The sequence below is a fragment of the Carassius auratus genome, chromosome 21 (genome assembly GCF_003368295.1).
Source record: "Carassius auratus strain Wakin chromosome 21, ASM336829v1, whole genome shotgun sequence".
Classification (NCBI taxonomy): Eukaryota; Metazoa; Chordata; class Actinopteri; order Cypriniformes; family Cyprinidae; genus Carassius; species Carassius auratus.
In genome coordinates this window covers 6,862,115-6,889,930 of record NC_039263.1, presented here as the reverse complement: position 1 = coordinate 6,889,930, position 27,816 = coordinate 6,862,115, and the positions used below count along the sequence as shown (strand labels likewise).

At 37.5% G+C, this 27,816-nt stretch overlaps 1 protein-coding gene across 1 annotated transcript; it reads left to right on the top strand.

Moving 5' to 3' along the window:
• The first annotated feature begins 171 nt into the window (after window positions 1–171).
• Window positions 172–27,816, top strand: LOC113038347 (E3 ubiquitin-protein ligase Siah2-like). The gene is made up of 2 exons (XM_026195673.1): window positions 172–778; window positions 25,293–27,816. Exons 1-2 carry the CDS (start codon window positions 383–385, stop codon window positions 25,842–25,844), a joined length of 948 nt encoding a protein of 315 aa, XP_026051458.1. The 5' UTR covers window positions 172–382; the 3' UTR covers window positions 25,845–27,816.

Genomic DNA, 27,816 nt, shown 5'->3' with positions numbered 1-27,816 from the left:
TTAGTAAAAATAAATAAATAAAAATAAAATAAAAACTGCAACAGACTCCTATGATTTCATAGAACGGTGAAATATCTTTGGTCTTGTTGAAGGGACACAGTGCAAATGTTTGCTATTTACTTCACTACAGCCACACGTAATTACTACATGTTCCAACGTTCAGCACGGCTCTGTGATTGGCTGAGGAGAGTGTCAATCAAAGCTTCTTTATCCAATAGACTCGTTACTCGCTCTCAAACTATGGCGGCCATGTTGTATCCGCGCCCGCGGGGGACTGGAGGGTGTTCGGAACCGAGTCTGTCTTCAGTCGGGTCTATATGGTGGGGCTCTCGGGCTTGAACTCGTCTTGGTTTTACACCGTAACAGATCTACACTCCTCACCATGAGCCGTCCGTCCTCTGCGGGTGGTGCGGCCGGAGGACTCGGAGCTTGTAAAGCAGGAGGAAGTAAGCATGGAGGTTCTGGAGGAACAACCGCCGCCGCCGCCGCTGGGGTATCAGGCTCTGTCGCGGGCACTTGTACGGTGTCCGCGGCCGCTGTAGCCCTTCCAACCGCTGTCCTACCAGGACAGTCAGCCGAACTGACAGCGCTGTTTGAGTGCCCGGTGTGTTTCGACTACGTGCTGCCCCCGATCTTGCAGTGTCAGGCTGGGCATCTGGTGTGTAACCAGTGTCGGCAAAAGCTCAGCTGTTGTCCGACTTGTCGCGGCCCTCTCACGCCGAGCATAAGGAACTTGGCAATGGAAAAAGTTGCATCTACTCTGCCGTTTCCGTGTAAGGTAAGAACAACCCCGTAGCCCGGGTGAAATGCATTCGCTGCCGTCATAACCAATCCAAAGTTGCCTGCAATATTGTTTCATTCAGTACTGTATGACGGCACACAGGCAGTCATGAGTTTAGACACCGCTCAGATGCCACAGGTGTATTTTGCATCAAGCCTAGATTCAGCACTTCTTCTTCTTTTATGTATTTTAAGCCACCTTCTTTTATGTTTCCAGTAAAACATCCAGCTGAAGTGTAGAAACACTTTCCTCTATCACACCGTAATATTTATTCATTCCTAGGAAAAAATGTCCCGATCATTGCCAGCGTATCGGCGTTAATTGTCTCAACCAATGTAGTGGTTTGGGGGGCGGGGTTATTAGTTTGTCAAACCAATGGCAGGTAAGGAGTGCTTTGGGAAACCTGTTTGGAAACAGTTGTTGTTTTTGTAATTCCCATTGAAGAAATGGTACATTTCAGCGTAAAGATAGGGGCATAATTTCACAGGCACCCCATCAAAAAAGCATCTCCTTATGTCCTAAGGCTGATTATACATTTATGGTAGAATCAGTACAGAAGAGATACATGGATTTCTCTTCAGTAAAATTAAAGTTTAAATATATCAGGCGAAAATGTTTATATATATCGGTATCGGCATCGGCCAAAATTATTTTGAAAATATCGGCATATAGAATATCGGCCAAAATCCAATATCGTGCATCCCTAACGCGTATCATAAAAAAAAAAAAAAAAAAATATATATATATATATATATAAGTCTGTGCATTGTCTTTTACTACAGGGAATAGTATGTACAGTGCATATCAATGTTAAAACTGTAAGTCTATCCTTCAGAGCTTTGTTTTCATCTGCGTTAAATTTAATTTGCTGTCTAACCTGGCAAAGGTCTATATAAAATCTAATCCAGTGCTCTTGGTGTTGCGTCTCATGAAGTATCCTGTTACTATTTCAGTGTGAGAAATCACTACAAACAATTCAGTGCATGAGTGAACTGTCCGAACGAATCAAACGAAATCTCAAACATTTTCAGACATTTTTGCTAATATCTTTGCGTCATCTGCACATTAAAGTGGTATTCTCTGTTATCACTGGCCTGTGAGAGTTGATCATTACTCTTGTTCCCTGGGGTAATGTTTCCTTCTTTACAGTGGCTGTAATCAGGACATGGCATCTGGTGTGTGATGTAGTGCAATTTCTAGAGTGATAACAGCCATCAGCAAAGGAAAGTAGCCCTCAACGTTTGTAGTTAAAGTAAAGCTGGATCCACTGTTGTTTCAGCAAAAGGCTTTGTCAGCTAGTTATTCGATGCACTGTACTAACAGCATTAAAGTATATGGGACCTCAGTTTTTTTTTTTTTTTTTTGTGGTAGGATGATGTGAAAACAATCATTTTGGGACTGTGCCATGGGCTGCACTCAACATTTGACAGAAACTTTGTTTTTTAAAGGCATCGTATCATACTACTTTTATTTTAATTATACCAATTACAGTCAGTTTTTCTGGGACTAAATTTTTATACATTTATGACCGTTTATTTTATTACTATTTTCTTTCTAAACCCTTAGAATTAAAGAGTCACTTGGATGCTTGGGTTCAATATATTATGGTTTTATACTGGGAGGGCACTGTGGTTTGAAAGTTACAGTATTACACAAATTTCTTAATTTGCTCATTTAAGATATTTTCTTAAGTTATGACTTAAGAGTTAGGACTACATGATTTATTTATTTTTTATGTGGAACACACAAGATATTTTTGAAGAATGTTGGTAACCAAAAAATTTTGGTGACCATAAACTTTCCTTGTGTGGACGAAAAAGAAAAAGCTATAAAAAAAAAACAATATTAGCGTCCACACCAGCGAACGATATTGTCTGTCTATTCTAAGCAGATGCGCGTCTGCTGCTTTAAATTCTCAAGCCCATTACAGCAGGATTGATTCTGATTGGTTGGCAATGTTTTTATCGTTCATCAGGAAAAAAAAATAGTTCTGAAGGTGATTCCAATGGTATCGTTTCTTTGTGCCTTTATCGTTATAGTTGTGGTGTGGACTCCGCTATTCTTTAATATTGAAAACTATTTTTAGAACTATATATCTTTATCGTTATCTTTATAGTTATCGTGCTTGGTGTGAATGGGCCTTTAACATGCTAATTTTGTCAGCACTACTTTGAATATGTAATATTTACTGATTTTATTATGATTTTTTTACTGGTTTATGGTGCATGTTGACGTTATTCTAAATGAAAATAAAAGTGTTGGACTTAATGTTTTATGAAAATATAATCTAAAATAACTTTGTTTTCACACATCCTTTTATTTTATTTTACATCCGTAAACCAAAAAGAAATTAAACCGATCTCATGATGCTTTCATCAGCAAAGCGTGTGAATTTCTTTTATGTGATCAAAGGTTACGTAATGTGGTGTATCTGTGACCGTTGTCCTTAAGATACTGTATGTCTTATTATCAAAGACCTAGAGTGACATTAATGGGTGTTCGTGAATAGCTTGGCACTTTGTCCAAATGCTCAATGTCATGGCTTTGGTAGCCTTCTCTAAAAAGGTCATGTGGTGTAACCATCCAGTTAAAAGTACTAACCAACCTTCTTACACCTTGAGTACACATCTTAATCAGTATTTTAAAGGTATTTCTTTTATTATTAATTGATTCAGCTATTAATTCATAAATATGTTAACGTTGTTGTGGATTTGCACTAGAGGCTGACCTTGAAACAACATAAATATTAACAACGTGATTGGGAAGTCAGCATCCAGTGAAATGTCAGTGGGAGTGGAAGCAACCAGGAATCGATACCCAGCTTTATACACAAATATACCTTTTATATGAATAAACAGTATTTTAATTTTGAACTCCATTCTAGTTGCCTTTTCTCTTTATGCTCCCCTCCCGTTTGCTTTGGTGTGGCTGGTTAAGTGAATGACGTACGCAGTCCGTGACGGACAGATCTTTAACGGCTGGTCTCTGTGGTAATATACTACATCGGGCAGGACATCCAAACACACCTATGTAGTAGCAATTTTCCATGGCCGCTCAATCTAATGTTAACCTAGAGAAATGTTCATTGTTCAAGTGTCTGCGTGGAAGCTGAACAGCAGCACGCTCACTGCAGGACAATCCTTGGTCATACAGATAAGATTAAAACATCTTTTGAATCTGTAAAGAATCTCCGTTTATTTGTGTGCACGCAGAATAACATCAAATCGTTGTGCTTCTGTAAAATAAATAATTGGCTTTCTGCTGTCTCGGTCTCTGAACTTGAGTAAGAAACTTTGAAGAAATGTCTGCTTTCAAATGAACCAATTCAAATAGAAAACGTGTGTGTTTGCATGGATGATTTACTTTAAATTGAATGTGTGTGTAGTGCACACTGTTCATTGTTTAAGCTGGCTTTCAGTTCAATAAAATTACAAAAAAAAACTACATTTTGGATTTTTATTCTACTAAGGTAGGCATGTTGTGATCTGTACTGTATTTTTACTGTAACGGACAAATTCTGGCCAAACAAAAACAAACGGCAGTGGGAGGGAATGGGAGTCGTTCTTCTGGGATTGGGATGGGATGGGATTTTCCCCCAGTTATTTCGTGTGATTGGGATGGGACAGGAATTTATTTGGGGAGTGGGATGGGAGAGGTTTGAAAACCCACTCCCGTGCCGTCCTCTAATTTGCACCACATGACATTTTACAACCTGTACTAACCTTTATAATTAAAGAAGGACAGGTTTCAGATATTTCTGATGTTTTCTTTCTTTCTTTGACCTTGACACATGAGGGACTGCACTTTCTTTTTGTCTTCATGCTGTACCAGATGACTGGAACTTTTCTGATTCATTCTTAAACCCACTATTCCCTCCTGTTATCATACAACAGAAAGAGGATATGCTTTTTTCACATTCCTAAGAATGATTTATTTGGTTTCAAAGGAAATGGAAGACTTGGATATCAGCCGTAGTGTCTCCTCAGATGCCTTCGTAGCACACCTCATGTAGGATGTCTGTTTGGAGAACGGCCCAGAGAGTCTGGCAGGAAGGGAGCAGTTCCTCAGAGCTGTCACTGAGCTGCTTTTCTCACACGCCAGGCTCTGGCAGAGGGTGGCTGTGTCCGGCTGGCATACGTAACCAGATTAGACATGGATACACTTAGTCCCCTCAGGCTTGGGCATTTATTTTGCTGTGTGAGTCTATTTTCAGCCTGTTCTGTGGGTTTAAGACACAAGCTGCTGTCTCTATGAATAGAGGCGGGTCAACAGCGAATTAGAGGTTTGTTGTGATCCCCATCATACCCTGTTTAAAGAGGAGAGCACCCCAGTGTGGCGGACACTGGTGACATCTGGCTACTGCGCATGCATCACATTGATTGCAGCACTGAGTGTAATGCCTCTCCAAGCATCTGTATACACAACACAAAGCTTTGCTGCCTTTGAAAACCCTTGTGTTTGTGATTTTATTAGCTTATATTCTTGTAGATTAATTGTGCCATACATGATTTACCATAGTTATTGAAAATCTATCAGACAGGATGACGTTAGTCATTTTGTTATTTTGGGCATCATCCAATAAGTTTCCATTTAGGCTGAACAAATGTATAAAAGATTGAGCAAAATTTGGAATTGGTCTTTTTTTTATATATTTAAATGTTAATCATTTATTTATTTTTATTTATTGATTTATTTATAAATATTAACCAATATTTGGGTATTATTTATATAAATTATTTACAAAAATTGAACTTGGGAAAATATTGATATATATTATTAAATGTTTATTGAAAAAGTCAATATATATAATGATCTTTGTCATTGTTTTTAGATTAAAGATATTTATTAACATGCTCCAAGTATTTTAATTAGTGCTGGCAAACAATTACTTGTGATTTAATCACATCCAAGATAAACATTTTTGTTTACATAATATATTTGTGTATATTGTGTTATATGCACACAAACACATGCATGTATATATTTAAGAAAAATTTTGTTTATATATACAATTATTTACATTTATTTTTAAATATATACTGTATGTGTGTGTGTTTATAAATACACAAATATACACAGTACAAATATATATGTGTACATATAATGTAAAAACATTTCGGATGCGATTTAATCGTTTGACAGCGCTATTTTAATTTATTAAAAAAATTAATTGAAATTGAGTAAATGATTTAAATATTATGAGTTGTTTATTGTTAAATTATTTTAGGCTTCAGAAATGTTGTGAATCTCATTTAATATCATTTGATTTTTAATTTAAATTAAATTTTTGTAATTTTTTTGGAATGTAATACCGGTTGTATCTCGTGCCATGTAAATATGTTCCACGGTACCATGCATAATGTATTGCTGTGCATTTTGTTATATACTGTGTACATATATTGTAATATATATATATATATATATATATATATATATATATATATATATATATATATATATATATTATAACTCTCTCTTATACTTTGTTCCTCTGTTATAGAAAAAAATAACCCAAGTGTTTTGCTGTTAATAGACCATGCATGTATAAACACATATGTCACATATGTTATTATACAAATCTACACACACATGCACAAGGCACTCAGTGTCAATTAAGTAAAGAAATAAAAAGGATTACTGGGAAATCTGCAGTTTTCATACATGAGATGTGCTAAGAGGTGGATCAGAAGACCATTTTAGTGTACAGCGTTTCCTCCCCCTCCTGTAATAGCTGCTGCCCCTTCATCATATCACTGGAGGAATGAATGTGAGCAGCCCTTAATTAATTTCACAGATGAGTTGCTCACAGGGTGACTCGCTCGCCCCTCTGCAGCTGCATACACACAAACTGCATGTGTGTGTTTGCAGGTAGTTTTGAGAAAGGATATGGTCAGCACATTGACATGAACTTCACAGGGCAAAGAATGACAGAAATGAAAGAGTGACTTTGAATATCTCTGGAGGCCAAAGGCAGAAAGGATGACTGAAGTGAAGCGAGAAGGTTAATGCAGAGCACTTTTAATGGCATCTGTACATTCAGCAGAAGTAATGTAGGATGTGGCCGTCTTTATACTTCAAGGATCCATGTGGTCGATAAAGGGCAATTGTTGTTTGTCAACATGTCATTCCGCATAATACCGCTTTCTTCTGCACAGGAAGTTCACACCTGCAGAGATTATAAAAGTGAGCAATGCTGGGCTCAGTGATATCAGGAATATTTTGTTATCGCTGGAGAGATAGTTCAACAACATAGTTGCCTGAAAAATGAGCATGTTGGAAATAAAAGGCTAGCATTTAAAATAACCAATATACTGTAATTTGTGTAATAAACATGACTCTTGATTTCATGACAACATTTAATTTTAACAGAATAAGAGATCATACGAAACACGTTATTTTTTTATTGGTACTGTCCTGAGTAAGATATTTTGCATTAAAGATGTTTAGTCCACAAGACAAAGAAAACAAGCTGAAATTATTAAAATTAATCCTATTCAAAAGTTTGTGACCTTTGTGGTTACCTGGATGATCCACAATATTTTGTTTTTGTTTGTGATTTGTTCATGAGTCTCTTGTTTGTTCTGAACAATTAAACCGAGCTCTGTTCTTCAGAAAAATCCTCCATGTCCTGCGAAATCTTCTGTTTTCCAGCATCTTTTGCATATTTGTACCTTTTCCAGCAGTGACTGTATGATTTTGAGATCCATCTTTTCACAGTGGGTACAAATGAGGGACTCGAACACAACTATTAAAAAAAGGTTCAAACATTCACTGGTGTTTCAGAAGGAAATACAATGCATTAATAGCCGAACAGGATGAAGATGTCCAAATTGTTCTTATTTTGTAGAAATGTATTATTTTTTCCATTCAGTACTGCCCTTTGGAAGCAACAGAAGATACTTGCACATTTCCTGGAAAACAAATTAAGAACAATTTACCTTGATCTTCAAATTCAAAAAGTTTTCACCCCCGGCTCTTAATGCATCGTGTTTCCTTCTGGAGCATTAGTCAAGTGGCACTGTATATATACATTTATTAATTTTTACATTTTTTTTTTTTTTTTTGGAAATGTTTGGCGCACTATAATTGAATATTTGCATACATAAAACATTTATGATATGCATTTCTATTTCAGACAAAAAGTACCACAGTCAGCTATATTTTATGGAAAGGGCAGAAAGAATGCAAAGTTAGCTCTTTTAGCTTTATTTAAAGAATGCATGGTAATGAGCAAACTAGTACTAATTCTCACTGCTGCTTCTTGCTGATTCAGTGAATATTTTCTTCGCACTGTCACTTGTCATTTTGGAATCAGTTGAATGCATACACTCCTCTTTGCACCACTGAAGAGCATACGACCTCTCAATTGTTTTGTCTATAGGTCACATTATAGAGTAACAACTGTAATTGCAACTTGTGTGTATATGTGCTTGCGTGCGCACACACACACGTTTGTTTTTTGTGAAAAGTGGGGACATCCCATAGGCGTAATGGGTTTTTATACTGTACAAACTGTATATTCTATGGCCCTTAACCAACCCTACCCCTAACCCTCACAGGAACCTTTGTGCATTTTTACTTTCTCTATAAAAACTTATTCTGTATGATTTATAAGCATTTTGAAAAATGGGCACATGGGTTATATCCTCATAACTAAGTCACCCTCTCCTTGTTATACCTGTGTCATACCCATGTCATTATACAGAGTTGAGTCCTGATATGTCACAAAAACACACACACACACACACACACACACACACACTGTTATAGATAATTCCGTAGCCTTTTTTATTGCTGTCATATTAAGCCTTGAGCATTTAAGTTTGTTTACCTTACAACTAGCAACAAGGTCAGTGTTTAGGCCCTTTTATTGGCCTTTTTGTTTCAATTTAGTTCGCTCTATTTTTTATTTATATTTTTTTTTATATAAATATATTAGAACATTTTATCTGAACCTCACACTAAATGACAAAGCTTTATTATGTAATGTGCATTTCTGTGGGACAAATATGCAACTATATGGGTGAATTAGAATAATATTATTACTTTTATTGGTTCCGTCTTGCCGAATCCGCTTAAATAAGTGTGGAGGCCATCATAGCTAGTGCGTGTTGTTGTAACATGATTCTTTTTTTTGTTATAATATATGTGTGTGTGTGTGTGTGTGTGTGTATATGGTCGCAGTTTCAGGCATTTAACTCCTGCACTTCATTAGGGAAGCCTAGAGTAATAGCACATTCCAGTAAGCACAGTAGTTACATTTCCTGCAGCTCTTGAATATATGAACGGAATTGATTTTCATCACGTGTTGAGCAATATCATCCCTGGTTCCATCTTCAAATTGCATTATCTGATGCTGGAATGCAGTGCACCCAAGCAGCTTCTTCCTCCTGCTCTCTAACTGTAAATTGTGAGGACCTGTGGAAAACAGTATTGACCTCTTGTGCCATGTCAGCAGCATTTTGTATCTGCCTCGTGGGCACACTGATGCGTCACTCTTCACTTCTCCTGCGTGTTAATGATGGACGCAGCGATCCTTGACCACATTCTGCTCACCCTCCCTGCCTGGCCTGTTTAATGATGCGACATCTGCCTCGCTTACCATTCTGCCCGAGGGCTGCAACCTTCTAGTGGCTCTCCACTGATCATGGCTCACTGGCCACAAGGAAAATGGCCCATCATAGAATCTGGACGATCCACAGAAAAAGCAATGAATAATGTAAACGTTAAAAGGTTAATTGAACTCTTTGTGACACATCTTCGAAGAAGCAAACTCTAGCATACTTTTTAAAGGAATACTTCTTATGGTAATTAACCTGTTAACTGTCACCCGTTCCCTCGGTGGGACACCTACGTTTACTTCACTATATTACAATTAAATCCTAATCTAATCATGACAAACTATATATCGTTGGAAAGGTCTGAGACTCCTAAATTGATATTTTACCAATCTTTTTTGTAAAAAAAAATGTAGGAAATGTAATAATTAATTTATGGCAAGAGTGTACCTCAAAAACCTACATCATAACAAAAGTTTTGACCTTTTTTAAAAAAGAAAATGTCGTCTTTGTTGCCCTTTTCTCTATCACACTTTAGAAATCATCAGAAATTGTATGTCACTTAAAGGTGCCATCTGTAATGTTTGGCAAAAAAAATCAAGTCATACTCCACATTCCATACCAGATGGGGGCAATATGCCTAAATAAAATGAATTGGTTTACTCTAGAGTAACAAACGAGAAATGGCATAGTCTCTATGCTCCGCCCCTACTTTAACAACAACACTACAGCCATAGCCGAAGCCTAACTGTGCGTTCACACCGCCGGCGTCTAGAGCGTCAAAAATCGCTCTTGCCGCTCTGCTTACGATGCTGCAGAAAGATTTGTGAGCGCTCAGACGCTCTAACGTAGATCGAATGCTTATTTTGTATTTAATTTTGTATTTAAAGCGGCCGCAAAGCAAACAAGCTTGTTGATCTGGTGCAGACTAACCACAAGGAGTTATAAGTTAACCTCATTAAATATTGTTTTGGATGAAATATTATGATCCTTTACTTAAAATGAACAATCTCAGACACCTCGGTCCACGTATCACTTTTAATTTATTTTTTATGTCCTTGTACGCAAACAGGGACACATCATAGATTAATACAAACGCTACACAGCAAAAATCAACCTGTCCTTTATTCTGCTTGGGAGCTAATGTGCCAACTCTCAAGCATTCACCGTGAGACACACGCAATTGACTCTTTTCACACGCTTTCACGCCACACAACAATTTTTTCACGCACAGAAAAACCACGAATCAAACAGGACACGGAGACCAACAGACTAGACAGAGCAGGTTAGTTATGATATAATAAAATGGGTAACGTTAAGTTATAGCTAGCTAATTATCAAACGCAGCTACGGTTAGCCATCGCTAACATTAGCACGTTTTGAACAGCCTTCGATACATTTCTATGTTATAACTTCCCTAAAAAAAATACACAAACATATAAAACAAACTACTAGCGAAATACTAACAGCATCTAACTTACCAATCGAAAAGAAATGTTGCAAGTTCAGAGTCGAACCTCATTTCTTTCAAGTCCATCATTTGTCTCCAGCGATTAAAAGCAGTGCCGATGTTTACTCTGGTTCGGCTCCTTTTCTTATCGGATTTGATTTGTGATTCCGAGCGCGGTTGTTTCCCTGTAGCGGGTGGTGGTCTCTTGCCAAGGGCTTGAGCCATAATTTCTCTCTCTTCCCTGAACTGAAATGAAGTACTGTGCTGTACTTTCCACATGATTGACATCAGGTTCAGCCACGCCCACAAGACGTGCGAGTTATTCGTGTATTGCAGGTTGGCTGGTGGTTATGTTGCGCGTTGCGACATTTTTAATGACATCATCGCCCTTATTTCTTCTCATTCTTTTGATGCGTGTAGGTCATGTTATGGATATTTTTACCTCAATTTTTGCACATGGTACCTTTAAGATCTCCAAATTCATCCTTTGAATTACCATGAAAATGGTACATCAAAATCATGTTACAAAATGTTTTCAGTCATGAATTATAAAAATGTAGGTTTGGATCATGCACTTTCAAGTCTGTTCAAAAATGTCAGTGACAGTTAACAAGCTAATATGCCTTTAAAGGATAGAATGACTCTAATGCTTTCAGAAACTTAATTTATTTACAATTAATCAAAAACAATTTACCTAATTTACCTACCTAATTACCTAATTGTAGTGTTGTCACGGTATCAAAATTTCAGTATTCGGTAACGATACCAGTGAAAATCCACGCTTCCCGGTACCAATTTCGGTACCAAAGCACAAAACAAAAATATGCTAATTAAAAAAAAAACATAACTTTTTAGCACTAAAAATAAAACTATGCCATTCTTTACTTATTTAAAATTCTGTTTAAAGTTTTTCTACAAGTAATATAATTATGAAAAACAGTAAACAAGTTTCACCCAAATTTAATTTTGTCTTTTAATGAAATTTAAACAAATTAAATTTTTTGGTAAATAAAGGGGATTTGCTATTAAAAGTAAAACATGGAAGAAATAGTGTGATTTTTATTTATTTAAAAAATAAAGTTTATAATTTTTTTTCAACAGTAGTAGCAGTATCACATACATTCTACTTAATAATAGTAATATTTCTAGCACAATGCCCTTTATCTAAAAATGAACTTTTATTTTGATGGATTGACGTGAATACCTTTAAATTGATACTGGGTTTACTCAAATGAAATGGTAAAATGCTTGTGAAGTGACAATTCTGGTGATGTTGTTTATGTATTTATGTCCTCACTGAGATGGCAGATGCTGAAATTACTGCAAGCGTCACATGCTTCAGTCTATGTAGTAAACCAACTTGCACGTCTCTGCCATTCATTCATTCACACAGAGATGCGCAGAACATGCAGGATTCATATTTCAACCAACTTTTGCAGCTTAACATTTACAGATACTGGTCCATATGGAGATTTGATTTGATTAATTTATGCTAACTTTGACAAATTCTGTGACTGTCCATATTAAAATGTAAGTTTCATTTTCAATACTGGGTTTTGAGATTACGTCCGCGTTTTCTGTTTCGCGGTACTCTGTACCACCGGTACTTAAAGAAACCCTGATACCTTGACTTTTTTTTTTTTTTTTTTTCGACTTGGAACCGAAGTACCGGGTCTTTTGACAACACTACCTAATTGTTTCTGTTGTCTTTGAAATATGGTTAAAGTGTACTGCTGAATGTACACAAGCATAAGATAAACAAATATACTTTAATGTAATTTCTACTGAAAATTGTATGTCATGTATTTAAATATATTTGTAATTACACGTGCAATGATGAGGTTGCAATTTAGTACATTTAAAAATGTTGACTTTATATGGAATATTAACACTGCACATAAAATTGTAATCAAGTAATGATAGATGTATGCATAAAATGTACTTTCAAATGTAAAACTTAACTTTCCATTACAAAATGCATCCTTTTTTTAAAGCACCTTTAAAATTCCAAGTACACTTAAGTGGCCTTTTATTTTATATAATAATATTAACTCCATGTACAGGTTTTACTAAAAATACTTGGTCACACTGCACTTTTCATTCTGTTGACTTCCATTCATACGCATGCGATTGCGTCAGACTGGAAACGCAAACTCATTCAAAATATTTAGCATTTCCAAAGTTTAAGTTTGGTGAACTCTGACCTGTGAATTCGCATCAGGTGAAGACGTGAGACCAGTAGGAGATCTAAATGTCACTGCATGACCTATCTGTACAGAAATTCAAAAATGGAGGAAGCGTTAATTTTAGCCGTTGCACAGCATCCTATTTTATAAAATATATCTTTAAAGATTATAAAAAAAAATGTAATTAAAAAAAGAAGCTGCATGGTTCGCAACTGTGAATCCATGTTGTGATAACTGAGGGGAAACCTTGGTGCCTGATATTATATCCTGCTCCCACCCATATTCACAGCGATGTCCGGAATTTTTTTTGCATGTTTAAAGTCTAGTGTGACCGTCACTTTAAAATACACTGCAAACAATACAATCAGTCGAGCATTTTGATGAAGGAAAGTTATGTTGTTCCAAACCTGCATGACATACTTTCATCTGTGGAACACAAAAGAAGCCATTTAGAAAAATCTTAGATTTTTTGTTTTTGTTTGTTTATTCCTCCAGTACAATTAAAGTCAATGGAGACCAATGCCGTTTTGAGACCCATTGACATTTATTGAATGAACAAGAATGAATGAAACATTTTTCATAATGTGCTTTGTGTTCAGCTGAAGTAAATCAGTCATGGGTTTGGAACATTATTACAGTGGGTAAAAAAACGGTAGAATTTTTTTTTGATTGAAGTCTCTCTTTAACAAAGTTAAACATTGTGATCAATGGAAATTGCAAAATAGAAAAATAAAGTAACTTTCAAGATTCCGTATGGGAAGTAAAGCAGTTAAATATGCATTTAAAATGTTTTGCTGGATTTTATGTAGTTTAACCTACGGCCCTCATCCACTAAGCTTTGTTTAATGTCCATTATAGTGCAGTCAATGAGCTCTTTAGCCAGCCGTAATCAATCCCTTACTGGGTGACCTTTCTTCATCCCATTAAACTAGCAAGCTCTTACCTTAAATCCATGGATGGGTTAAATAAGCTAAGTGAGGGCCACCAATCCTCTTTGAAAGATAAATGGCTTAATATATTCCCCTCCCAGATTCAGTTCCTCTATTTGAATATGGTAAAAGAAAGTCAGGCAAGATTAATGGGATAGCTCACTTGTCTCTATTTCAATCATCTTCTTTTTGTAGGCCTTCTTCTACAGCCTGTGCCTGTCCCCATCCAGCTGCTCTGTTCATTCACTTAACGGAGCCTTTTAATCAGGGGCCATTTGGAGCAGAGACGGGCAGCTTGGACTATTGTGCCTGCACTGAATGACTCCCAGGAGGCTAAACTCAAGGGGACACAGCAATGTGTCATACAATGGGACTCAAATTAAATGAAATTGCAATTGAACCTTGTTCTACCCATTTAGGATTTGAGGAATAGAAGATATTGATGGTAGGATATGCCACTAGACAGAATTTCAGGCTAGATTTGTGTTTCCAGTCATGATGTGTAATTTTTGGTCAGGCAAAGGATGAAAACATTTGGAAAAGAATATGAAAACCTATTGCTCTTTCACATCATACTCAGTTGGTACTTTTTGTTTTTCGGATTTTTTTTGTTTTTTATTTGTTTTTTGGTTTGTAGGTAGGTAGTAGAGGTGGAACAGGAGACACAAAATAGGAACAGGATGCAGGTCAGATATGAAATGTCGATGCATCACTTCAGTTTTACATGGCCTTTAGTTCCCATATGGATGGATGTTTTATTGCACTGAGATAACACATCAGTGGTTTATATTATAGCCAGGCGTGAATGCCATGCGAGTCGGCATAATGAATAGTGTTTAGACTAAATGACTTGTGGCAGAATATAAATTTGTATAATGCCAGACATTTCCACATGGAAGTATCCATGTTAACTGCTTCTTCCAATCTGGGAAGGGAAAACGTCCCGCTTATAATTTATTCTCTCTCTTCCTTCCTTTCATAGTCTCACCATCATTTACATTTCACACTCTGTCGACCCTAAAATTTCCACATTTCCCAGCTCTTTACATTCTGCTTATGTCTGCGTAAGAGCTGCTGTTCTCTCTAGCGTTCGCATGTGCAGCACGTGCAGGAAAGAGAAATGGGAGTGATTTTGGAGTGTGCACACACTGGCAGGCTGCCAATCTCATCCTGTCACTGTTTCGCTTGGCTCTTTGAGCGCTCTGTGTTGGGGTCTACAGTTGATTGATTGACAGGTGGTCTTCACTGTTGAGCTCTTCTGGTATGGCTTTGGCATAAATCGGTGCCTGTTGGAAGGCAAGTGATAAGACTGCGGTCTAGCCCATCACTCTGGATAGGTTTGGAATTTTAAACATGCACAACCCTGTGCTAACATCTTTGCTAAACTGCAGTTATTTTCAGTCCAACTGGGATGGACCAGTGCTAATATTTATTATAATTATAGTTTAATTTAGGAATTCCGTTGTTGGACACTCTTAGGAAATACATGTACAAAAGGTGTCACTTGGAAAGTACCTGATAGGTACTAATAATAAATACCAAAATACCATCACGTATTAATATGCAGCTTTTAGGGGTAAATGTAGTACAGAGATGTACCTTTTGAAAGGGCACCACCCCATTGACTTATATTATTGTTATCATCATCATTAACAAATGTAACTAACCCTAACAGCAACATGTGTGTGTGTGTGTGTGTGTGTATATATATATGTATGTATGTATGTATGTATGTATGTATGTATGTATGTATGTATGTATGTATGTATGTATATATATATATGTATATATATATATATATATATATACATATATGTATATATATGTATGTATATATATAATATTTATTTTTTATTTTATTTTATTTTTTATTATTACATTTATGCATTTAGCAGACGCATTTATCCAAAGTGACTTACATTTCACTCAAGCTAACAATTTTTTCCCTAAATGTAACATTTTTCTCCTAACACAAACAAATTACCAGACCATAAAATGTCACTTAATGGCGAATTATTATTTTTTTTTTGTAGAAAGCATTCAACTAGCAAACATGTTGTTATACTAAATATCAGCACTTATGTGATATTTCTTCAATTTCACTATTTGCATTTGAAAGCTAGTAGATAAGCTTGTGCCAGCTGGAGCCAAAGAGAAAATAAAATGTTTTTCAAAAGGTGTTTAACAGAGAGCGGTTTATTCAAGCTATATTGTATAGGTGAGATACCTTTCAATTCCTGGAATTGTTGATATTGCATTACTGTGAAAACACGTTACCTTCTCCTATAAAATAGAAGGCCTCATGTTGTTGTGGTGAAGTGGTATCAATACGATCTGTCTTTGACCCTGCTCAGTGAACATTAAATTTAAACGGCAATCATGGGTCAATCTCTCATGCCCCATAAATCCACGAGCACCACTGCTTAATTGAATTGCCTGGTTTTGAGAACCCAAGGCAAGTCTAGCTCTCTCTGTCTCCATCCGTCTCAAGCATATCTTTCATATCTCATCATGGGCTCCATATGGAAACGCACAGGCTCCTTAGCTAAAGAGATACAGTACACCTTATTCAGCTCATCCCCTGTGTGTGTGTGTGTGTGTTTATGCCCATATTCTCATTACGGCTCGGTGGTATGACAGTGTGTAACATGTGTCAGTAGGAATGTCAACAAATATCCAGTCCTGCTGTCTGGTGCGATATGTTCTCAGCATAATATTAAATCTCACAACACCAAGCAAAAATTGTATTCTGCAATATAATTTGACCATATCGGCTATCTCCCAATTCTTTTATTAAATTTATTGAATTGTGAATACTCATTTCCCTAATTTTCACCTTTGCCTTGTATGCGCACATACTGTTGATGTTTAAAAAATTGAAATGTTTTACACTGTTAAATTTAATCTTTAGCACCCCCTCCCACCACTTCCAAAAAACTCTTACTCTAATTATTATAGTGTTTTCTAAATACACTTGTATTTTTATATTTTGAATTTTAATTTACAAAATAGTATAGAATTTAAACATCAGCCATTACAATATTTAACAGTTATTATCCATAACATTTATCATATTAGACAGAATTTAAATATCGGTGCATTCATAATGAATAATCCCTAATTAATTGTATGTTTGTTTTTTAATCCATAAAATAATTTAGGTATTTAGTTAATTATCAAAAAATATTACTACAGGCTTATTTATTCTGTAGGCCTAATGCGTTTTAGGTTGTGAATTTTCTTGCAAAAAGAACTTTGCCGTGATCATGTTAATGTGATATGAAATTACTCATATTGCTGTGTTGTTCAATCCACCCACTCCTTAATGCTCATGCATGTCATTGTAATGAAATGAGAATGCAAGTGTCAGACTCCATCTCATGCACCCCTCTATTTGTACCATCCTGATTGTGCTGCCAGTCATCGTCAGGCTAAAAATAGGCAGGCTTTCAACTGCAGGGAAGCCAAGAGGCTTGTGTGAGTGTGTGTGTGTGTGTGTGAGAGAGAGGGCACTCACCCAGAGAGTGAAATAGGCTAAAGATGAGTAGAATACAGTGAGACAGATTGTCTTTCTCCCTGTGCTTGAATGTAAATAAAACATGTGGTCGTGACGGCTAGATCTACGGTCTTCCAGCCACACAGATGTGTGAATCCATCAGAGTTCATCTGAAACACTATTGCAGGAGGGCAGAGAAAGGAAGAGACGATGAAAGGGAAATGGACAATGGGGAAAAAAAAATGTAATGCTGGAGCTATGAGGAGAAATCAGTCAGCAAGCCAGCTGTGCTTCAGTAAAGAAAATCTAATGCCTGGTGTGGTTATTTACATGCAAAAAGACCAACTCTTATGAAATATTCAGGATTAGTGCTGGGCAATGAATTTATATACACAAGTCGCCATATTAAACTGAAGAAACATACTGTATGCTTGGATGTATTATTCACAATAAGATAAATTGTATGCATATAGATATTATTATTATTTTATTTTTTTAATGCCAACTTTACAAGATGATCAAAGTAGGCTGGTTTTGTATATGCATTATTAAGACCTCGGCAGAAAAATAATTATAGCATTAAAACACACACACACACACACTTAATCAGTAGTTCAGTATAATAATGTGGAAAAACCTAAATTAGATTTTAGAAATTAAGCATTTTGAATCTACATTTTCAGCAATCACAATCAGCTAATCCTGAAAAGTGTCAATTACAGCAGTCAATTACATTTTAGTCCACTCCTGTTGCATGAAAATGCTCTAAATACAAAGGTTTTTGCATTGGTTACAATTTTCAACCTATCATAAACATTGATAATAAGAAGAAATGCTTCTTGAGCACAAAAAAAAGGCTACATTTACATGACAACGAGAGAAGTTTTCCCCAAAAGTTTCATCTATACACAACAACATTTTCAAAGCGCTTCGCGTTTACATGCGTCTGCGAAAATGGACAAAAATGCTGTATTACATATGCCAGGCCAGTAGTTGGTGCTGTTACCATGTGTAATTGTGTATATGATGCATCTCTTCTGATTGTTGTAATATCAGTGAAGTAAATCCACACTTTGCTGAAGAAGCATTAGCAAACCCTTGAGCAGCAACAACAGTACTCCACCATCGTTGTGTATGTTTGTTCGCGCTTGTCTTTAAAATTGACATCTACTGCCCATGTCTACATACCTAACACGAACTATGCATGTGCATGATGTCACTGTTTTCAAAGATCCCCGTATTGGGTGTTTACACGGAAATGATAACGTTGGCGTTTTCAGTCCCCAAAATGCCGTTGTCGTGTAAATGAACAGGCAAAACGACCACAAAGTTTCCCGTTTTTGGCTGAAAACGTTGTTGTGTAAACAGCCGCTCAAGGGTAATGTGACATTGAAGATTTTAGGTAAACATTACAGACATCTTTCAAAAATATATGGAGATATCTTTAATTTTTTACTATATCTCCGATTCCTACAGAGCACAGACGATTTAGATATTCATAATGCATTCATAATCATCTTTTTATGGCTTTACACAGTCACGAGTGTGTATGAATAGTGTATGTTCATATGCCCTTCAAAGTGCCGCAGGGGAATAAATGAGCCCAAATCTAACATGAAAGACCTGTAGATTACATTCTGCTTGAAGTCCCCAAATGGCTGTGCTACAGGCACAAGAGAGAGAAAAACCATGAGCGGAGGAATGAGGAGGTGAAAACCCCCCTCCATTCTCACACACTTACACACACACACACACACACACACACCTCCTCCCACCCCCTCCCGTCGTGTGCAAGCGTGCTGCAGTCCAGAATGTTTTTCCGCGTCCGCAGCTCTGCTGAGTTGTCACCCTCCGGAGCGCAGCAACAACAGAGGAGAGAGAGGGAGAAAGAAAGGAAGGAGAAAAGACTGTTTCGCAGGAATCCCAGTCACTTGACAAGCTGTATTTGTAGGATCTTGCACAATATGGGACGAAGCTGATGCTTTCCCAGGGGCTACAACATCTCACCTGCGATCGCTGACTGTGTTTAGAAGCTCTTTATTGAGGCTGATCAATTTTACCTGGATGCCGTGGTTTGTAGATGTTTTTGTGGCTTATTCTGAGCGCTTTCTAGAATAAATAATCTGTCTTCACCGATTTGACTGACGTTTGCTGGAAATCCTTAATTGGGAACTAAGGGGAAATAATTAGTTTGAATCTGCATGGAATGAGAACAGAATTTAAATTGGGATTGAGGTTTTTAAACAATGACAGTTTCTGTACTGCTAGTGAATCACAGCGAGGGTCTCTTTCTGGTCCTTTAGGGGACAGTGCAGTCCGTGGTGTATGTTTTGAATCAATAGATCGTTTGTTTGGTTTTACTGTTGTTGCGTGCATGTGTCTGCCTGCATACGAGGAGGCTGCATCGTTTTAACGGGTCCACGAGGCTTGTGTTTTGGCAGCAGATGTAAAACGTGGTTTATCCCGGCTGTGTCCTTCAGGTCATAAGAAAAGAATCCTTGTCAGAATCAGAGGTAAACGGAGGCATTCAGTGTAATTGCTCAGCGCTGCTGTGCACACTTGCACTCATGGGAATGTTGTTTTCGCTCGAGTGAAAGAGTACAGAGTGTTCAGTTTGGCTCCTTGACTCTTGGGAGGTCAGTAAGTTCATTCCTCAAAAATTTGAAGTAAATTTCTTTGTGGTACACACTGATCCTTAAGACATTCTCTACTAGTCAATGGAGAGATCCCAAACAGTTTTCTTGTTTGTTTTTGTAGCATTACTTTGGGTTTGATTTTGGACGCTCAAGCTAGAATTAGGTTAGTATAATTTTGTCCGAGAAGGCAAACGGTCTCCGAACATTTTGACTGAAGAGTTATTGTAGGGTTGTGTTTTGAAGTGATGTTGTGCCCGGCCTCCTGTTTCCCACTCCTGAGGGATTTGTCCCAGTTGCGGTGCCTACTCGGTTGGCCACGACAACGAGGTGTTTGTGTCACAGGCACAAATCGACCGGTTTGTCATACCAAGCCACTTCCAGGAAGCAAGGTGAGTGTTGAAGATCATAGTTCCATTTTCAGTAAATTTATAGTTTTTGTTTAGATATCATAAATTATAGTACTTGTTCATTAGCTGTTTGATTCAGGAACATACTATATTTTTTCCCTACACTAATTTTACTTGCATATGTCAACTGGCTGGAAAGCATGCATTTACTGGTGGGGGTAGGGGTTAAATGTAATACAATTTCTGGAAAATCTGAGCATTACGGAAATAGGTAATGAAGTTGTGCCACCTATTGGGAATATTTTTGTGATGCTTACAGGAATAATCATGCTTTTACGAATGCTCTCATAAAAGTATAATGGTAATATAATGCAGTTTTAAACTGGAAGTAAAGCAGTCAGTTAAGTTAACATTATTAAGTGATTTCCACTTTGATAAAAAAAAAAAACATGATTAATGTAACCATTTTAAAGAAAAAATGTTTTGTGATAGCTTTTGGAGCAACGGCACCGCCATCTTGCAGTACCACAGCATGTGACATCACAGAGTTGGTTCGCTCCGTTGTCCAGTGAAGTAATATAAGCATTTCTTTATATTTTGGTCTAGGGCTGGGCGATATATCGCATTCGATGATCACTGAACCAATCACGAAACCGACTTTACTGACGAGATGTGCGTGATCATCGTGTGCAATATATCGCCCAGCCCTATTTTGAACACGCATGTTATTTTAACAAACAAATAATTTGTTTTTCACCATTATTTGGATGAATATTCAAGTTTTGATCGTGGTATCCCAAACATTGTTTTCATAATGCAAAGTGCAATATTATGTAACAAACAACGCTTCATACAAAATCATTCATGCCGCATTTTATTGTTACATCAGACCATTAAGACATTACATTGACTGGTTCACCAGTTGTATGTATCATATTTTGTGTTCACCTGCGAATATAATTAGCTTCGCTGCTGTTAACAGGACGTAGTGTTTAACTAATCACCTATATGAAAAATCAGACCAGTGCTTCTTCCTCAGTTTATAATTCTCATATGTTTTAAGCCTTATCAGTTTAAATGTCAAAGTGTTTTAAGCCATTCAAGCATGAGACAGCACAAAATAGATTAATGCGGTACTTACATGCTGTGATAGACCTTATTTTAAAAAGAGATTTTAAATGCGTTACTCACGCGATGTGATGGATCATTTCTGTTCACGCTGGCAGCGCGATATCACAAAAAGCCCCAGCTTGACTAGCACGTAAGTAGGCTTCCAAATAAAGCTTTGTTTCACGCCTTCATAAAATGCACACAAAAGAATGACAGTCTTAAGGAGTATCCACGTAAATTAGTATTGTTTCCAATCCGCACTTTACCCCAAACCAGCAGTTTCACGACTTCTTAATTAGTAAAAGGATATGGTTTATGACTTGATTTTTGTAAAAGGCATATTATGAAATTAATTATTCCCAAACACTTACTTTTTATTCTCGAAATTGTATTATTTTATTTTTTTGGCTCTACTGTACAGAAGTCTCAGATGCTTTTTTTTCATCTCAATGTCAATTATACTATGTATATACAAACACATTACAGTAATTGCTGTGTAAAAAAACATTAAATGTAATTGAAGAACTGAGCGAGAGCGAGATGATGGCAAGCAAGGGCTCCCCTCCCCCCTCTAACCTAATTACTCTGGCCTTCACTGGGCTGATTTCAGCTTTGAAACTTTTAACTAAATTACTATTGATTCCAGAGTGGGAAAGCGAGTGTCTAGGCTTCCATTGCAGTGGTTGAAGTGGGTGCGATGGCTTGCCACTGATCAGGAGAAATCAGATTTCTTGGTGCCTGATGCACGGGCCTTTCGTAAGGCCCCCACAGATTTGAGTCTAATTATGACCCGAGCCCAGCCGCTTCCCAGCAGTGGTGAGGTCATGTGCAGACATGGTGTCTCATAAGAGGGGACCAAGATGCTGGTGGCCTCACTTGGTCTCAAGAGCGCTTTCTCTTGCCATTTCATATGCACTCACCCTGTCTTTGAGGGAGAAGGGGAAAGAGATGGTAATGATGCCATCTCATCTGTCCTGGGTTCTGTCTCTGGGGATGTGAGCACGAGACGCCATCCTTTTTATCTGTCATGTTGGTGATGGCAACTCAAGGTCCTCCTGCTTTGTTAATGGAGAAGAGATAAGCCTGCCTCTCATTCATTGCTCTGAATAGGTGTATAGGTATCATCAATAGTTTCTTGAAATGAGGCTACCCAGCACGTCCCAACTGTCAACATTGTTGGCAGAGGCATCAGTCATTTGGTAAAACCAAAGGTACCCTTGAAATGAACTGTACATCTAGCACACTGTGTTTCTCTGGCAGCTTGTTGTAAAGTTAAGCATAATGCTTGCATACTTTCATTAAATTGTATTAAGTCTGTTTGGCCTTAAGATGCAAAAATGCAACAAAAAAAAACTTTTACTTTTAAGGATTAGTTAAGGTTTTTTTCTCTCCAAGGTCTAGGATTTTCTTATTGTGCTTTGAGAAATATCCAGGCCCAGATGATGTGTTTAGAAAAAAATAAGCTCTTTGCTGCTAATATGTTTTGAAAATTAATTATTGTAGCTTAGGGTAAGTCAAAACCACCAAAGGACATCTGAAGACTGTGACTCTTATGTGCCCTTTTCGTGTTCTGGTTTATGCAACATTAATTTGTTTTACATTCTTAAGTTTAAAACACATTTCCATTTCAAAGCATAAAAAAATAATTAATAAACTGTCAAAATTAATTGTCATTCATCAAAATGAGCATATCCAATGACTTCACCTCTTGGCTAAAGTGGCGAGATATAATTTGCAAAATGCTGAAATGTGTAAATAATTCAGTAGCCAAGCTCCCCAGTACAGGGTCTCCACAGGGCTAGCTTGGCACAGTGTCAAGGGTGTACTAGAAAGAGAGCACTTCACTTATTATTTCATCAGGTCTTTGGAGCAATGTACGCTGGTGATAGATTTGAAGTTTTAATTAAAGTGAATTAAATTTATAGCCAGTGGCAGATGTATTGGTATGTTGGTCCTCTACTCATTTTATTTAAAAATTGTGGGCGTATCGCTACAGTCACTGACTCAATGTTCCGATGCATTGTTGAAACGCACAGATAATTAGTTCACTCTAGGGACTAATCAATGTAAGGTAAGTGATATACAGGGTTCACTGCTGGAATCAAGTATAGTAATGACTAAATGCACACATGCGCATAAAATCACACACTAAACAGTGTACCCTAAACAGACATTTGATACTATTCCTTCTTACTACGCCTATACCCTCAGCTCCAACAGACTTCAGACAGAGGCTTTATCTCCACCGCACGGCCTTAGGATTATTGCTCAAAATCCTGTCATTCTCTAATTAAAAGTTGGATAAGCGGATAACTGTCTGAATGGGAGGGAATAGATGGGATGCAAAAAGACCTTCCACACCTCCAGAAGTCAGATTGTTTGATTCGTAAAAGAAAGGCTGGAAAATGAGGAAGGATTAGCGTAATGAATTTGAGGGTATTTGAACATAGGCCAGGTCCTAATAAAAAGACATTTTGGAAAACCCAGTGTAACGTGAAGGCGATATAATGATTCTTTCTCCCCAGCTGCTTCTTAACAGCTTTTAACGATAAATGTCAGTGTTTTAAGGCAGTTATGGCCTCTAGGGTCTTCTGGACCACTGGATAACGGTTGTCACTCATTGATTTTTGTTAGGCAGCCAATGCCTTACCACCCAGATTAATAATTAATTTGGCAGATATTGAAGCACACAGTTTGGTGGGGGGCGGGTGGGGGCTTGGTGGCTGGCGCTGAGTGGGCTGAACGCCCACACCTCCAGCTTTGCTCTAACCTGAACCTGATAGAAAGGGATTGTCCTGTGGTGTAGTGATTTACTCTAATTAATGAAGTTTACATAGATTTTCTGGAACCTTCATAAGAAAGAGTCAGATAATGCTTTATTTAATGATTTTAAATGGGGAAAATAATCTCTAATTCATTTTCCCATTCATGCAAGGATTTTCTTTCTTTGTTGCTTTGTCTATGGTATGACGTTTCTCGGTTGAATTCTAAATCTTTACCTATATTTTGAGCTGAATACCTTATTTTTAATACAGCTCTGCTAAGCTAATGAAATTCTCTGGGAAAGGCATTTATCAAGTTATTGTTGGACCTTTTATTGTTGCAAGTCCAATCCTGTAGGCCAGTCAGAGAGATAAATGTTGGTTTAGAGTGAGCAAAGAAAATCATGCAGTGTGCACATTTCCAGCAAAGTGAGCAGATTGGGGTAACATTCATATTTGACCTTCATTTATATTCCCTTCCTGAGATAATCAAAGAGAGAGCCTTGCTGTTCTATTCACCTTGAAGCAACACGATCCGTCCCACTTATTTTTCCAAACTGCATGGACATGTGCATAAAAAATGAGAGGACTGTCACAGCTTGACACATGATTAGCAGCAGCGTCACTTCTATAGCAGATACACACGGACAAACGTAAATTACTCTACGCAATTTATGGATTCGCTTCAAATGATACTGACTTATCTCGACATATGGCCTAGTTCCCTCTTCGCTTTACCTATATATAATTCCCTGTCTCCTGTGTCCTTGACCTGTCCTCCTGAAATCCCCTTATCCTAGTTTTCCATTTTTTTCCCCTTTATTCTCACACCATTTTTCAGCCTCCCACTCACCTTTCCTGCTACTCTAGTCTTTGTCCTTCATCATCAGTTACTCTTGCAGTGTTTTTCCATTACTTACGGGCGCTCTTGATCCGAACTCTTCACTCTCTCTCAGTCAGTCATTAAGAAGGCCTATCTCTTCAAATGTTTTTTGTGCCGGTGCTCATGCAAGTCTCATTTCTGTATTTTTCCACAGTATGCCTCAGCTGGATGTCTGCTGTCCCTTCACCACAGCGAGAAGCCGGAGCATGAAGAAGTCTGTGAGTTCCGCCCCTACACCTGCCCATGCCCCGGGGCTTCCTGTAAATGGCACGGCTCCCTGGAGGCCGTCATGCCACATCTCATGCATGCCCACAAATCCATTACCACCTTACAGGGTGAGGACATAGTCTTTCTTGCCACGGATATTAATCTACCGGGGGCTGTGGACTGGGTCATGATGCAGTCATGTTTCGGCCACCACTTCATGCTGGTTCTAGAGAAGCAGGAGAAATATGAGGGACACCAGCAATTCTTTGCCATCGTGCTGCTCATTGGCACGCGAAAGCAAGCTGAGAACTTTGCCTACCGCCTCGAGTTGAACGGCAACCGTAGGCGACTCACGTGGGAGGCCACGCCGCGCTCGATCCACGATGGCGTAGCAGCAGCCATCATGAACAGTGACTGTCTTGTGTTTGATACCTCTATTGCCCACCTGTTTGCAGACAATGGCAACCTGGGTATCAATGTGACCATCTCCATGTGCTGAGGTGGCAGCGTAAGGCTTTATCCAGTGACCCAAACCTTGGACAACCTCTGCTCCCTATCAGACTGCAGGCTCTGAAGACAGCAGTTGGGAGATGTATACATTTGTGTATATTTCAGCTCAAGAGTCATCCACTAAAACAGCGCACACTTTCCAGATTCACAAGTAGGTTAGTTTGCCAGGTTAGGATGACAAGAGTCCTTCTCGAGATGAAGGGGGGTGTGCGCAGGTGTTAGCAATCCATAGGTGCAATTGAGAATTTCTTTTGCACACCCCAAGGATTAAAAAAACACCAACTTTCTGATTACACCTTCAGTAGAAGTGTGGATGAACACCTTCACATAATCAAAATGCTATCTTGGGAATAGTCTAGGCATGAAGGTGTAACATTTGCCTCAGAAGCTTATAAAACTTATGTTGTACAAAACTGCACTGACTACTTTTCGTCTTTGAATATTGAGTGAAACCGTGGAAATTGTACATGGCGATGTTAATGGTCATCCTCTGAATTTCATGGTTGTATATTGGCTTGATAAAACAATGCCCATGGTGGAAATACAGTGTGCATGGTGGAAATAAAATTCACTTGCAAAAATGAGTACATAGCCACCATGTTTTAAAGACAAGAATCTGACCTCTTTCACTGTTTTTTCCTTTCTTCCCTTCTTTTTTTAAATACCATATTTGTTGTCAATGTTGCAATATGTAATGTGGACAATATTTAATTTTATGGTCCTTATCCAGAGGAGAGAACTGGTTTGTGATCAACACAGATATAATCTCCATAAAATGACAGAACTACAGCCAGCCATTTCAAATTTTGTTGCCCATGATCTAATGCCACACATTTTCATGGATATATTTGTATTATACTTGATTTCTTTTTTTTTTTTAAAGATTGTTGGCCTATAAATGATAAATCTGTATTTAATTTCCCTCATTTTCTAACACTTATATGTGGACCACCAAAGGAGAAGTTAAGTAGAATAAATGCAGACCATACAACCTGTGCTCTTTACTTCAAGTCTTTTGAAGCCATATTATAGCTTTAAGGCAGAGACTTGAAATGTATGGCTTTTTACTGAAAATATCTAATTGTATGAAAAAGAGCTGCTCACACATTTTGCTAGATGACTTCTATACAGGTTTCAATAACAAGGTGAGGAAATTACAACATTTTCATTTAACTATTTCTTTTATACATGTGTTTGATCTTTGCTTTTTACCGTACTTTGTCTAGTCAACAGTGACTGTATGTAAAAGATTTAGCCTGTGCACAAACACAACCTGTTATTTACTTGTTGATAAAAGTGTCCGCATTTAATTGGTTTTGTTGTCTTTGTAGTTTTTCCTACATTATATTTGAGGTTATCTTTAAGGTATTTTAAAAGAAAAGCTTTCGTAAAAATATAAACCACTTTAGTTTTGTTGGTATTTGTTGTAACTGTTATGTCTCTTACAAAATGATTGTTTAGTCTAGCTTTGTTTACTCTAGTTCTTTAAAACCCAGTAAGATCAGAGCAATTTCTCACTCTCCTCTTTGGTCAATGAACCCACACAATGCCTTACTTGTATACAAACTCAGTCTTTAGAGTCTACCGCCTTCAAGGACTCTGTGTCAAGTTCAGGTCACTATCCTCCAAACCTCTAGTGACTTGAAAGAGACTTACATTTTTGAGTGGGAAGGACATGCCGCATCATTCTAATTTGCCCCCAAAACCTGCTGCAGTACCAGTTTCACTTACACTGTTCAAGTACGGAACCCAGCCTCTTTTCAAATACCTCTGATGACTTTGGAGATGTCTGTGCGAGAAGAGCATTGATATCCCTGAATGTGGTTGGCTCTGTCAAGAGATCTCAAGATTGATGCATAACTGACGCTCTCAGCTCTTCATGTCTGCTGTTTTACTCGTTCTGAAAAGTAATTTAAAAATGTAAATTAAATGTTTTATAAATCTGTTGTTGAGCAAATGTA